At 45.5% G+C, this 13,872-nt stretch overlaps 1 protein-coding gene across 5 annotated transcripts in view; it reads left to right on the top strand.

Annotated features, from left to right (window-relative positions):
• The window catches only part of HECTD4 (HECT domain E3 ubiquitin protein ligase 4), a 65,788-nt gene that overhangs the window by 35,287 nt on the left and 16,629 nt on the right, over positions 1–13,872 (top strand). For all 5 annotated transcript variants that reach the window (XM_041410092.1, XM_041410090.1, XM_041410091.1 and 2 more), the window contains 27 exons: positions 314–460; positions 734–918; positions 1,326–1,479; positions 1,716–1,996; positions 2,424–2,613; positions 3,444–3,525; positions 4,086–4,288; positions 4,471–4,606; positions 5,214–5,396; positions 5,626–5,796; positions 6,214–6,383; positions 6,709–6,824; positions 7,521–7,624; positions 7,841–8,002; positions 8,131–8,279; positions 8,506–8,585; positions 8,710–8,873; positions 9,324–9,561; positions 9,990–10,126; positions 10,296–10,422; positions 11,009–11,146; positions 11,255–11,391; positions 11,543–11,703; positions 11,887–12,068; positions 12,451–12,656; positions 12,979–13,109; positions 13,268–13,473. In XM_041410092.1, coding sequence (XP_041266026.1) covers positions 314–460; positions 734–918; positions 1,326–1,479; positions 1,716–1,996; positions 2,424–2,613; positions 3,444–3,525; positions 4,086–4,288; positions 4,471–4,606; positions 5,214–5,396; positions 5,626–5,796; positions 6,214–6,383; positions 6,709–6,824; positions 7,521–7,624; positions 7,841–8,002; positions 8,131–8,279; positions 8,506–8,585; positions 8,710–8,873; positions 9,324–9,561; positions 9,990–10,126; positions 10,296–10,422; positions 11,009–11,146; positions 11,255–11,391; positions 11,543–11,703; positions 11,887–12,068; positions 12,451–12,656; positions 12,979–13,109; positions 13,268–13,473 — 4,340 coding nt within the window. The remainder of the gene's footprint in view (positions 1–313; positions 461–733; positions 919–1,325; positions 1,480–1,715; positions 1,997–2,423; positions 2,614–3,443; positions 3,526–4,085; positions 4,289–4,470; positions 4,607–5,213; positions 5,397–5,625; positions 5,797–6,213; positions 6,384–6,708; positions 6,825–7,520; positions 7,625–7,840; positions 8,003–8,130; positions 8,280–8,505; positions 8,586–8,709; positions 8,874–9,323; positions 9,562–9,989; positions 10,127–10,295; positions 10,423–11,008; positions 11,147–11,254; positions 11,392–11,542; positions 11,704–11,886; positions 12,069–12,450; positions 12,657–12,978; positions 13,110–13,267; positions 13,474–13,872) is intronic.

The raw sequence follows: 13,872 nt of genomic DNA, 5'->3' as shown, positions 1-13,872 counted from the left end.
AACTTTTCTTTCATACTGGGCTGACATGTACCCAGGTGTGTATAGAGGATGTCCTTCACTAGCTATTAGTGGTAAATTCAGCTGATACTGTCATCCTAATGTAGTAAATGTTTTGTATTTTGTTTGTAGTTAGAATTAATAATGTCTGAGCTCTCTTGTTCACATGTTTCATATGAGAAATGAGTGACTTGCAGTTTGCCTTCCAAGTCTCTCTTGAGTAATTCTTAACATGCACTGATTATTATTTTCTTAAAGCTACATTTGGAAGTCTGTGAATTGAAGCCTTCCATTCCCAATCTCTAACCCCCAACAGGATTGAAGAGCTGACTTGTGGTGGGATGGTGGAGCAGGTCCAGGAGGCTTTTGGGGAGACGATGACGTCGGTGGTGTCCCTGTGTGCCCGGTACCCCATCGCCTGTGCCAACAGCATTGGCCTCTTGTGCACCATTCCCTACACAAGGTGAGGAGGGACTTGGGGAAGGCAAGGGGGGCATCCACACCTGGCCTTAGTAGGCTTTGCTTTAAGGAGAAGTGTTAAGTCGTATAAATACATCCCCTTTACTCATCATGATGAACATCCGGTTAAATTCCCTCACAATTCCACCTGGAGAGGACAAGGGAGAGGCAAGAACCATTTTTTTGCCAAGTGAACTAATTAATTACTGAGCTAACAGCAAGTTCTGGATTGCTGTTGTGATGGAGAAGTTAATTCCACCCTGAATTTCTCCTGCAGGAGTGAGGAGAAATGTCTGGTGCGTAGTGGGCTGGTCCAGCTGATGGACCGGCTCTGCAGCCTGAGCAGCCAGACAGAGTCCAGCTCAAATGAAAAACAGACCAAGAAACAGAAGGTGGCCACCATGGCTTGGGCTGCCTTCCAGGTGCTGGCCAACCGCTGTGTGGAGTGGGAAAAGGAAGAAGGTAGGAACACTGGGAGTATCTTCTGCTCTGTGTGTTAGAACTGCCTGAGGAGAGGTGTAAATGTATTTAAAATAGGGCAGTCATTCACTATGACTTGGGACTCTGTGGATTCTTAAGAAGTGAATACAAAATTCAGTGGATTTTCTTCCTGTTTTTTTTAATTCTGGCTTTTTTCCTCCTCATGGAAATAATGTCAAGTTTTGCCACTTGATCTGTCTAAACATAATCAAAGAACCTGGAGATTCTGAGTGATCATTTGGCATTTCTCCTGTGGTAGAATTCACCCATAACACACTTAAACTTACACATGGCTGTTGGCTAATGGTGAATGTATCAGGGGTTATTTTTGTGGTGTGTACATTGATTTTTGTTGGTTACAGCTGTGCATTCTTCCATCCCTTCCAAAGGGGGTTCCACAGATGCCGTTCACTCTGGGCTGGCCAGGCAGGTCTCCAGCCTCCTCACCAACCACCTGGCCAGAGCCACTGAGTGCTGTGGCAACCAGGCTGCAGGGAATGATGCACTGCAGGATGTCCTCAGCCTTCTGAATGACCTCTCAAGGTACCAAGTCTTTCCTCTGCAGTATTTTCTTCCTGTGTGTTAAAGCCCACGCAGGATCTTTTGTGGATTTTTTTAAACCATTCTAAAACTGACCCTTAATCTTAGTGTTTAATCAGTGCTGTCAAGTTATAGAAGAATTACTAAAGATGTTTTGTCAGACACTGAAATTGCTTTTAATACATCTTGTAAATAATAAATGAATTTGGTTTTAATTTCAAGATTCTTTCCCATTTCAGGAGTCACATAGGCAAAGCCATCCTGAGCCAGCCAGCCTGTGTGTCCAAGCTTCTGTCCCTTCTCTTGGATCAACGTCCTTCTCCCAAGCTGGTCCTTATAATCCTGCAGTTGTGTCGTGCTGCACTGCCTCTCATGAGTGTTGAGGACTGTGGAAATGTGGAATTGCCTCCCTGGAGTTACTCAGTTCCCTCTCTGAACAGTGAGCAGGATGATCCCAGTGACCCAGCCTCCAAGATTGCCTCCCTGCTGCTGGCAAAGCTGGCAGATTACGTCGTGCCAGGTACCAGCAGCTGTGTGGTGTTGTGCCTGAGGGACTCCTGTTTCATGGAATCTTGGAATGAAAGGGACCTTAAAGCCCATCCAGTCCCACCCCCTTCCCTTCTTTCAGCTATCCCAGGTTGCTCCAAGCCCCATCCACCCTGGCCTTGGGCACTTCCAGGGATCCAGGGCAGCCACAGCTTCTCTGGGCACCCTGTGCCAGGGGCTTTTGTATTGACAGAGAGCTCAAGTATTGGGAGGTATCTGATTTGTCACTGAGAGCAGGATATTCCTGTGACTTTCCATCTGCCTCCTAATTTCCCTGGCCTCAGGGAAAGTGGGTGTCTCAGTGATGTTTCAGGCACGTCCCAGATGTGTCAGCATTAGTTCCAAGGGTAAGAAAATTCATGGTTATGTTTCTTTGTTTTCTTTTTCCTTTTTCCTTCAAGGCTGCCAGACAGTCCTTTCTCCAACTGCCTCTGAGCCAGATACTACCTTGGCAAAAGCCAGCCCTAAAAATTCCATAAAAGGTGATAAAGATCCTGGAGAAGAAAGCGAGGCAGTGGATGGTAAACTCTCTATTTTTATCCATAAAAGAGAAGATCAGTCCTCCCATGAAGTCCTTCAGCCTTTACTAAGGTAATCTCAGCTCAGAGCATTGGAATTAGAAACAATTTTGCCAATTCCTTTTATCTTCTCCTTTTTCCCAGTGCTGCAGCTGCAGAAAAATACATCCTTGATATAAGAGTAAATGGGAAAGCAAAGTGTCTGCCCAGGAAAGCAAAGTGTCTGCCCAGTGTTTTGTGTTTACTGGCAAAGCAGTAAGATAATGCAAAGGAACATGGGAACATCTTCATCTGTCTGAAAACAATCTCATGAAAAATTAGCTACTTAGACTCAGTGTTTCTGATGGAATTTCATTTATCTTGTTTATGGTGTGACATGCTGGGTAGGACTAACAAATAGAACTGTCAAGGCAAAATGGCTTTAAAAGCACTGCTTTAATAATGCATAAGCTGGACAATAATTTGCTATTAAAGATTCTTTAGTATTCTCAGCACCCACCTGGATGTTGGGATCACTGAATGCCAATGCTGTCACCTCCTGCATTTTGTGATATTTGTTCCATCTTCCCCCACTCCCCGGGTTGGTTTTCAACCCATACTCTAAAAATTACACTAAAAGGTACAAGCAAAAGGTGATCAATAAAAACCATTTCATGAGGCTTCTTCCTGAGGGGGGAAGGGTTAAATTGCTTTGAATAACTGCATTCAAGAGGATTAAATTCCCTCTGTAAATGGGGTATGTCCTTAACTGCCTAATATTTCTCTTTCTTTTGAGCATTCAGCTGCAAAGGTGGCTTCAAATAATTTCAAACCACCCATAATGTATGGAATTGGACTGTGTAGCTCAGCTGTGTTTTCCAGCAGTCAGAACAAAGCTCCTGTGTTCTGTTTCCCCTCCAACAGTAGCTCAGAAGGTCGCCCATTCCGACTGGGAACTGGAGCCAACATGGAGAAGGTGGTGAAGATGGATCGGGACATGACAAAAGTAAGAGAAGAAATAACTAAAGAATTGCTCAACATCCTAAAAATTGGTGGCCAGGCAGAATTCTTGGGTTTTACTGATGTTAAGACCCCTTTGTTAAATGTTGTTTTATTCATTGTTTACCTCTGTAAATACAGATCAAATACAGGGGTAAATGATGACAAAGAATTTCAGCTGATGCTTCCTACAGCCATTGTAGGTCAGGTTTAAGCCCCTTTGATATTCTCTCAAGTGCTAAATGCACATTGATAATGCAAATTTTAGGCCACACACTTGAATTAAAATTTCCTGTCTATTTTCAGACATGTTCTTCGGTGTTTGCACCAGAAATACTCATTGGTGGCTTTTTGATCAGAGAAACAGAACTGTTAATTCAAGAATGGAATGTTAAAGGCAGTGAATTTATCCCTGATCTCTCTGTAGATGATAAAAAGCAAGAGACAGAGCTTGTCTATGACTAATACACACCCAGGAGGGGGTTTTGCTGTGTTCTCAGCACTTTTACATGAGCAGAGTGACCAAACAGATCTGACATTTGCTTTCCATGGCAATTTCCTTTGCAGAGTGGCTGCTGTGAAGTCATTACAGAAGAAGCTGCTGCAGCTCTTAGAAAGGCAACCAAGTGGGCACAATCTGGGCTGATAGTGAGTGTGGGGCCACCCATAGAGACTGTCAATCCAGAGAGCACCAGTGGCTTGTCCACTGGGGACAAAAAGAAGACTGCACAAACTTCCATTTGCAGGGAGAGGAATTCAGAGCTCGCCAGGTAAATCCCTTAGCCTGCATTTTGCTGTTCTCTCCACAAATATTTGCAGTGCTTCAAATATAACCTGGCTGTTCATAAACTTCCTTTTTCTTTTTTTTATGTATATCTTATTGACACCTGAAGCTTCTTTTCATTCTGTGGTTGTGAACTGAATGGTCAAATTGCCTTTTTCTCCTGGCCAGGACGGATCCGGTGAGGCCGTTCATCAGCGGGCACGTTGCAAACAGCATGGCAGCAGAGGTGATTGCCCTGCTGCACAGCCTGCTCATGGCCCCAGAGTCCAATGCAGCCCAGATCTGGACAACAACTGCTGAAAAAGTGAGCAAACACAGCCATGAGTGGCACATTCCTCACTGGGGGTTGAGCAGTTAGAGAATCTGATGATTAGCAAGGCCTGAGCTGCTCCTTTCTGGTTTAAACACAGGGTGTGGAGCTGCACGGACCCAGATGTCTCAGGGTGGGACAAATACTCAAAATTTACCCATCATTAGATAATGTGTTGTCATTCTTTTCAGGCATTATAACAATGCTTTTTGTTGGGGAGTTCCCTTGCCTGTGGCAGGTTATTCTACCTTGGCTCTTGGCTGTTCTCTTGGCTGTGGCCTCTGAGGGTACAAAGTGTTGACTGGAACAAAACACATTGGTTTTGTGTTCCTCTGAATCCTGCAGCACCTAATCTATTCCTTAAGTGAAATCCTCAGCAAAAACTTTTGCCAAGATTGTATTTTATCCTAAAAGTTAACAGGGAATGGTCATGGCTTTGATGGTGCTCACACTTCAGAGAACTTGGAATATTCTGAGTTACATAATTCTCTGCAAGAACAAAAATTCTTCTGAGACTGTGTGGGCTGGAGGCTTGGGGCATTGGTTTTTGTTGGAATTGTGCTTTGAAGTCGTTCCCTGGTATTTTTGCTTCTGTCTTCAGGTTCTGTCTCGGGCTCTGATGTACATTCCACAGCTTGGGAAATATGCAGAGAGCATTTTGGAGAACGGGAGTAGCAGTGGAAGGAAACTGGCTAAACTTCAAAGGATTGCTCGGCAGGCAGTGGCTGCCCTGTGTGCTCTGGGTGGCTTTAAGGAGACAATTAAAATAGGTTCTGAAGTTCAGGTAATTCAGCACTGTTCATATTTGATACCCTAGATGAGAATTGCTGCTCTCCTGAGGTTTTCCCTGCACTGGGATCCTTGGCAGCAGGATGTGCTTGTGGAACAGCAGCTTGTGGAGCTTGTTTCCTAAAATACCCCCCTGTACTTGTGTGTGCAGTTGGTGTGTGATGTCAGACACTGATTCCTGGTTGTAACACCTTCAATCTCATGCAGCTCTTCTTTGGTTGTAGGTTTTAGGCAAAGGAATAGCAGGAAGCATTGGAGTTGTGGCATCTATTAATGAGCAAGAAGGTATAGCCACGGTCAAATTCCCACCCACCACTATAGACACTAGAAAGACCTCCCAGGCATCAGACACTTTAACTATTCCATTATCTAGGCTCTGTGTTCCAAGATCTGAGGTGTGGGAGTTTTAAACATCCAACATTCGGTATAATCTCGATTCTTGCTTTATTTCTGTCACAGCATACTGACTATTAATCTACAGCACGTAAAAAAAAGTGTTTCATCTCTGCTTATAAATGATTTGTAATGTTTGCCTTATTTTTTAAAGCATATATTAACATGTTTAAGTTCTCGTTCAAGTAACATGAATATTCATCTTTTGTGCTTAAAGATATTGTGTTGCATACCGGGTGGGAGGTTTTTATGGTTAATTTCTGGCTTGGTTTGGGGTTTGTTTATTTTTATTTTATTGGTGTTTGGTGCTGATTTTGTGATAGTAACATATAAGAATTAACTCCAGGTAATAAAACACCCTCATTTCTTAGAAACTAACTACTTGAATTTAACTTTTTACCGTGCCCCCCCACCATCAGGCATTGCCTCTTCATAAACTGTCCATTACTGAGAAGGTAGTACAGGCAGTCCAGTCCATGTTGCTCCCTCAGGAGGGAAGTCTCTCTATTCACACCTCACTTCCTGCAACAGGAGATGGCTCAACCCCAGTAATGGCAGTGGTCCGGCTCCTTGCTGAAATAAGAACCAGGTGAGTCCTGCCTTTGTGCACAAACATCCCAGGGAATTGCATGAGTTCTTGTGACCCTCCTCGGGGAGTGTGCAGCAAGGGACTGCACAAATTCCCCTTTGCTCCCTTTTGGTGTCTGGGTGTTGTTCATGGGTGTCCCTGCAGAACACTGAGCAAATGCTTCAATAAATCCATTTATGAAGCAGGGAAAAGCTGCCTTTGGGGAGGGTCCAGCTAAAAGCAGGGTTAAGACCACCCTTAAACCACCCTTGAATTCACTACTGTAAAGTCAGCTTTGGATTCAGCACACACTTTAACGCTTGGAATGTATTGTTTTTCTGTTCAGAGCATGCCTGGTGATGGCTCAGCTGTTGGAAGACAGCTCATTCTGTGAAGAATTCATTCAACAGTGCCCAGCTGCTGTAGAAGTTCTGAATTTGGTGGCCCAGGAGTGCAGCCCTGGTATGTAGCCAACATCTTCTTGGCATTTTCAGGTCAGAAACAGAGCAACTTTTAAAATCATTTCAGTGTTTTCTCCTCTAGCTACCCAGAGTTTAGGAACTGGCACAGGACAGAGTGTCTTGTCACAGCTGCAGAGCTGCTGATGGAAGAACAGCTAATAATCAGCCTAAATCATTCAACAACAGGCATTAATTTAGGCCAGAACGGGATTATTCTGTATCAGAGAAGCAAGTCCTAGTTCTCTACTGCACTTTCCACTTCCCTTATGATATATATTAAATTCTGCCCAGCAGAAATCTTAGTTCAGGGGCAAGTTTTTAGGAACATGCCAGACAAAAAGTGGCTGAAGTGAAGGGTAGGAGCCAAAGGATTTAGGTGTCAAAGGGCAAGGACTGATTTTTGTGACAGTAGACGTAAATTTTTTTTGCTTCCCCGCCTTTGCTGAACCATAAACTTGCTCACTAAAATGAACTTTGTCTTAATGAACATAATAGTGTATTTGCAAACCAGATATAAATTAAACATGGGAAGATACTTGCATATGTTACATTTTACCCTTAATTCTGTTGCTCAGGTGAGTGAAGCTGATCAAACCTCCTCAAAGTGCAAACACTATATTTATTTCTGAGTTAAGATTGCAGTGTTGGGCTCGAGGAAGCAGCTGGAGGCTGATGCTGGTGTGGGTTGTTGTTGCAGGGGAGAGGCTGGTGGTTGTGGAGATGCAGTGTGAGAGGTTACGGATGCTGTACCGGGACTGTGCTCGGCCCCCTCCTCCTCCCCTGCAAGCAGACAGGAGACAGGTGAGCACAGGCACAGTGCTGAGCCCTCTGCCCTGGGAGAAACCCCTGCTGCTGCCCAAACTGGGGGTATTCTTGGAATATTTAATGGGAATTTCTCTGCTGGGATGTGATTTGTTGGAATTGTGTTAAATGTGCCCCTCATAAACCACACAGTTGTATTTTAGTGGGTGACTTCAATTGTGATTGGTAAAATAAACTGCTCTGTTGTGTCTGCAGCCCAAAGAAATCACGTGGAGCCCATCCAGGGTGTTCCCCCCAGTGAGAGCCTGCATGTTCTCCTCACACCTCACTGCTGTGACCTTCCTGGCTGATCCCAGTGCAGGTGGGGGACTTCCTCGGGGCACCTTTATCTATGCCACCTCCCCAGTGCCAGTACAGGTGAGACCTCACAGCTCTCCAGCACTATGTCATTTAATATCCAACAGGGCATGAAAAGAAAAAGCAAGAAAATTGCTTCTTTAAACTCTAAATAACTTTTTAAAATGTGTTATTATTTTTATTTCTAGGCACCATCATTCTACTGGGAAATTGAAGTGGTTTCCTATGGAGACACAGATGATGACACTGGGCCAATAGTTTCCTTTGGATTTGCCACAGAGGCAGAAAAACGGGATGGGGCTTGGACAAACCCAGTGGGCACCTGCCTCTTTCACAAGTAGGTTGGAGATGCACATGGAAAACCACGTTCAGTACATTTGTCAGCAGGCTGGGGAGGAGGCTGTAGTGAGCAATATATACTTTTTCATTGAATGCTGAAATGGACTGGAATATCTTTGCAGAATCAAGAGGGTTGAGTTGGCTTTTGAGTACCACAGCTTTGGTGGGTGGTGGTCCTGCTCTGGCTCAGTGCTCTGTCTCACTGTGTCCTTGTTGCCCCTCAGCAATGGGCGAGCAGTGCATTACAATGGCTCCAGCCTGCTGCAGTGGAAGAGTGTCAGACTGGATGTGACTCTTTCTCCTGGTATGTAACAGTATGGGTATGGCTAAAATCCTTATCTGCTCCATCAGAAAATCCTCTAAATGTCAGGGAAATGCTGGATGAAAAAACTGATTAAATCCTTTATATGATTGTGTTTTTTCTCCAGGTGATGTAGCAGGAATTGGATGGGAAAGAACAGAAGGAACTCCCCCTCCTCCAGGGCAGCCAGCAAAGGGCAGAGTTTATTTTACATATTGTGGGCAGAGACTTGTGCCCTACCTAGAGGATGTGTCTGGTGGCATGTGGCCAGTTGTCCACATTCAGAAAAAGGCAAGTTTGTAACAGAAATATGTCACTTAATATACTTTCAGAAATACAAAAACATTATATAAAATATTGAACCTGCTTGAAAAGCAAATTGATAGTTTTTACCTTTCTTGGGTAGGTTGAGGTATTCATTAGCCCTCCCAGGTGCATGTGTTGTGTCATTATTTTGGTTTTCCCTGCCCATTAGCACAGCAGTGTGCAGCTGGCCTGGCAGGATGCCTTGTGCCATGCCAGGAGCTCCTCTCTTAGCATTCTTGGCCAGCAGTGGCCTTGCTTCCAAGCACCCAGCTTGAAGCTGGAAAGCAGGCGAGTTCAAAGCGTGTCTTTAGCAGCTTGAGGCTTCCCAGAGTGCTAGCTGGGGATCCTGGTGGCAGGGAGGTGTGATCAGCTCCTGCCTGGGGCAGAGTGAGGGCTCAGAGCAGGATCTGAGAGCTTCCCTGCGTCCTTTTGCAGAACACCAAGGTGCGGGCGAACTTCGGCTCGCGGCCGTTCGCCTACGCCGAGGGCCAGGCTCACCGCAACGCCGCCGACCTGTGCCTGGACCTGGCCGAGGAGATCAGTGCCAATTTCGAGGCCTTGCCCTTTGCCATGGCCTCTGACAGTGACAATGACGCTGGCACCAGCATCGCCTCCGACCCTGGCACCCACGGGCCCCCCTGCAGGATCGCCGCCGTCGCCACGGCTCAGCAACGTAAAGTGACATTCGCTCCTTTTAAAGCCCTCCCAGCAGAAATGGCAAGCAAGGAAATAGGATTTAAGCCCAGCCTGGCTGCAGTCTTTAGTCCTTAGGTAGTGTTTTTTTAGGTGGGGCAGTGCCATGAGTCAAGGCTGTGTTTATCAGATTTTAGACAAGGCAATTAAAACATCTTCTTTGGTCTTCCTCTATGTGAATACACAAATTATTCGTAATTAACGCAGCCTCAATGAGAAATGATCTCGTTAGGGCTTGGGGTACAATAGGATGTCACGGTGGATTGGATCAGCCAATTGGTTATGCTGTGTCAAAAGGAATTTCATTCCCACCCCCTGATTGGAGAGAATGGAATGCTGTATGTCTCCAATTTCATGGGATGTCTTTGCATACATTATCATCTCATTATTTCTGTCTGTGTCTTGCAGAGTATGACAGTGACACATCCTGCCACTATAAAATGGAGCTGAGCTATGAAAACTTTATCACCTCAGGCCCTGATCCTCATCCCCCTCCTATTGCAGATGATGAAAGTGATGATGATGATGACGATGATATTCCCAGGGTGAGGAATGTGGCAAACTCTGCCTTCTCTAATTTAGAGCCTAAAACCAGATCTTGTCACTTAAATTTTGAAATTTGACCACACAAGACTTCTTCCAGCTTCCCTTACAAAAATATAACTGCTGATAACTTATCACTTCTTGGTGTTTAAAACAGTTTTGTCTTTGTAGGAGGATCACTATGCCCTCTTGGTCAAAGCCTGGGAAACCAAGGTTTTCCCTACAATTAGAAGAAGATTCCGTAATGAGGCTGAGAGGAAGTCTGGGCTGGATCAGATTAAAGGAGCTTTACAGTTAGGTATGTATTTATTTCCATGCATGTCGTTTTCTGTGATGTGCAGGAAGTCTGAGAGAGAGCTGTGTTTCTTTCATTTTACTGTATTCAGGGCTGCAAAACTTAAAAAAATCACTTGCTCTTTCCCTCCAGTGCTTAGAATTTGGTTTGTGCCCATGCTTTTTGTTTAACACTTTTGCTATGTTTGGGAAAATAGAGAGAAAATAGTGACAGAATTTGTTGTGATGTGGATACAGAAGCGTTCTGGAATAATAGCTTGGAAAGAAACTATTTTCTGTCTGTGACTATCAAGGCAAACTTTTTAGGTTGAAGTAATAATAAGGGGAGGTTTGGAAATTTTGTAGAATTCAGCTCTGGCAAGACAAAGTGTTTGTGGGAAAGTCACAATCAGAGCAAAGTAGGAATTCTGAGCCCCCATGAGAAGCTCAGGAAAAACTTCCTCAGGAAAACTCCCAATTTCCATCCTTGAGCCTGACTGAGAGAGGGTATTTAAGTACTTGGAAAACTCATCTGCTTGTGATATTAATGAGAATAAAAATTTATTTCAAGTGGCTGAGGGAAATAACTAGCATTCCCTCCTGTCTTTCAGGAATGGTTGATATAGCAAGGCAAACTGTTGAATTCCTGTATGAGGAAAATGGAGGCATCCCAAGGGATCTCTACCTTCCCACCATCGAGGATATCAAAGATGAAGCAAACAAATTCACAATTGATAAAGTACGGAAAGGTAAGGGCAGCACAGCAGGTCCTGAGGGGTAAAGAAAAGCTCAGGGGTTTTTGGGATCTAATTGTCACCTGAGGAAAACACCTTCAAAGTGGTGTCCCTTTCTGCCAGGTCTCACCGTGGTGACTCGCTCTCCTGACAGCAACAACGTCACCAGCAGTGCTGTAGGAACAGCTCTGCCCAAATTTGCCATTCGGGGCATGCTGAAGACATTTGGTCTTCATGGGGTTGTCCTGGATGTGGACTCGGTGAGTAAACACACAATGAGAGGACATTCAGTGATCAGCATCACACAGCTGGGAGCAAAAACTGCTCAGGATGCTGGACTGGGGCTCTCTTGGAAGGAAAAATGTGGTTCTAATTATGGTGTTACTGACAGTGCCGGGTTTGGTGTTGCAGGTGAATGAACTGGTCCAGGTGGAGACTTACCTGCGGAGTGAGGGGGTCCTGGTGAGGTACTGGTATCCCATTGACATGTTGGAAAGGCCACCTGCAGGGTACAGGAGGACTGCAACCAACGGATTGGTCACCCTGGATAACACCAACATCCAAATTCACAGGTGAAAAAAGAGATGTGGTTACAAGGCACTTCAGTTCTTGAATTTGAATTAGCTGAAGAGCATTTCCTGTAGTGCAGTTACCTGCTACAGCTTTGTTCTAAACAGTACAAACTCCTGAAATCTTACTGCTGTGGTTGGATTTAATGTTAAGGAATTAACAGAATGAATGCTTGTGTTCCCTAGGGAGCTGTTGAGGAGTGAAGCTGCCCTGGCCAAGCTCTACTGTCGCATGGCTCTGCTCAATATTTTTGCTCCCAAATCTCCCCACATGTTCACCCGGCTGTTCCACATTCCTGCCATCCGGGATATCACCCTGGAGCACCTGCAGCTGCTCTCCAACCAGCTTCTTGCACCACCTCTTCCTGGTAAACTCTTGGTTTTGTCCCAGCTCTTCTTTGGTACAGTATTTTTCTGGGGACAAAAAAAAATTAATGGATTTGGTATTTCTTTATTAGCTGGTTAATAATGATGATATTTAAGAATAAGCTGGGGTGATCCCACAGCTCTGTGTTTGCCCTCACCAGGGGCTGGGCTGAGGCTGGTGAGGGGCACAGCTGGCATGGGGAGGCCATCCCAGCCACAAGGCTGGGCCTGGGTGTGTCCTTTCCCCTGCTGACTTTTAGGCAAGGAGTTTTCCACTTGAAAACAGGCTGGGCATCTTTCAGGTGTTTTGCAGCTTTTGTTTCCCAGGCTATGTAAACATTTGGAGTGATCTCCAAATTTGTGCTTTTTTCCTTGTTACTCCAGATGGAACCATCAGCTCAAGCTCCATTCTCCTGGCCCAGTCCCTGCAGCACTGCATCCATTCCCAGACCTGTGCTGCCACAGACCTCTTCTACCAGGGCAATTCCCAGGCCATCAGGGAGTGGCTCACCGTGGCCATCACTCGGACACTGCATCAGGGAGAGGAGAGTCTCTTGGACCTCACCAAACAGATCTGCTCCTTTCTGCAGGTAAAATACTCACTCATGTTTCATGAGAGTGCTGGGTTCCCTTCTCAGGAGCCCTTGTTCTCTGTGTGGTTGAAATTTCCACGATGCTGTCCCTCACAGGGAATTGTTTCTCTGGATGGGTTCTGTTACCCTGATTACAGTGGGCACACTGAAAGCAGAAGCAGCAGCAATGCTCTGGATTGAATTAAAATGAAGTGGCCTCCCACTGTGTCATAATTTGCAGTTAATTAAATACATTGGCTATAGAGCACTCTATAAATAAAGAAGAGGAAGGAGGTTTGCTGCTGTTTGGGATCTCTCATGATGAATTGTCCTGTTACAGGCGGCACCAGAACAATTTCCTGCTGAAGAATTCCCAATTTCTGAATCCAAGGTCAACATGGATGTGAATTTTCCTGGGGCTGCCTTTGTGATTGTGTCCTGCAAGGAAAGTCAGTCTGGGTTCCGAAAAGAGTGAGTCATGGAGTGGGGCAAGGCTGGCTGAGCCTGGCAACCCTGGGGATGGACTTATTTTGTATCACTTTTCTCTTCTCCGAGACTTACCCTGAGTGGTGGCTGGGATATTTCCCAGCTGGTTTGAGCCTAACCAAGCTGTGCTGCTCTTTCCCCAGCTCATCCCTGTACAAGGCCCCCTGGGCTCGGGTGCTGGTCTATGGGCTGGGGCACAAGGTGAAGAGGAACGGGCAGCTGAACCTGATCGAGGCCGTGTGCTACCCCCGCGACGCCTCCCCCACCAACACCGGCCTCACGCCGCCCCCCACCACCAACCAGTACCCAGCTGTCATCACCCCCACGGACAGGGTGCACATCAAACTGGGTGAGCACAGCCACTGCACGAGGGGAAAGCCTTCACTGTGCTCTCAGGGCTGAGAGCAGTTTCATTATGGCCTCTGCAGCGCCTTCCCGTGTGGTCGCCAGTCCTAGCAGCAGATAGGACAGGATTTTTGTACAAGGAATTCGTTCTTAACCAAAAAAGCCTGGTTTTGTAACCACTGTCAACCACGTGATTCTGATTTTTATATTCCAGGAGTTCACCCAGCAGTGTTTGTATTTGAAATATTTTATTCAAAATACTAATTTCTGCAGTGTTGGTGCTGTTGGTGTTTGAGGAGCTGTTTCAGATGGAGAGTAATTTTTTATTGCTTTTTTAGGTCTTTGTAGGACCATCTTATCCACAGAGTAACACAGTGTAGCAATACTTAGGTCACTCCAGCAA

The sequence above is a fragment of the Onychostruthus taczanowskii genome, unplaced genomic scaffold, assembly GCF_017590055.1.
Source record: "Onychostruthus taczanowskii isolate IOZ18803 unplaced genomic scaffold, ASM1759005v1 scaffold32, whole genome shotgun sequence".
NCBI classification, from domain to species: Eukaryota; Metazoa; Chordata; class Aves; order Passeriformes; family Passeridae; genus Onychostruthus; species Onychostruthus taczanowskii.
Note: the sequence above shows the minus strand (reverse complement) of the source record. Positions and strands in the feature narration are given on the sequence as shown.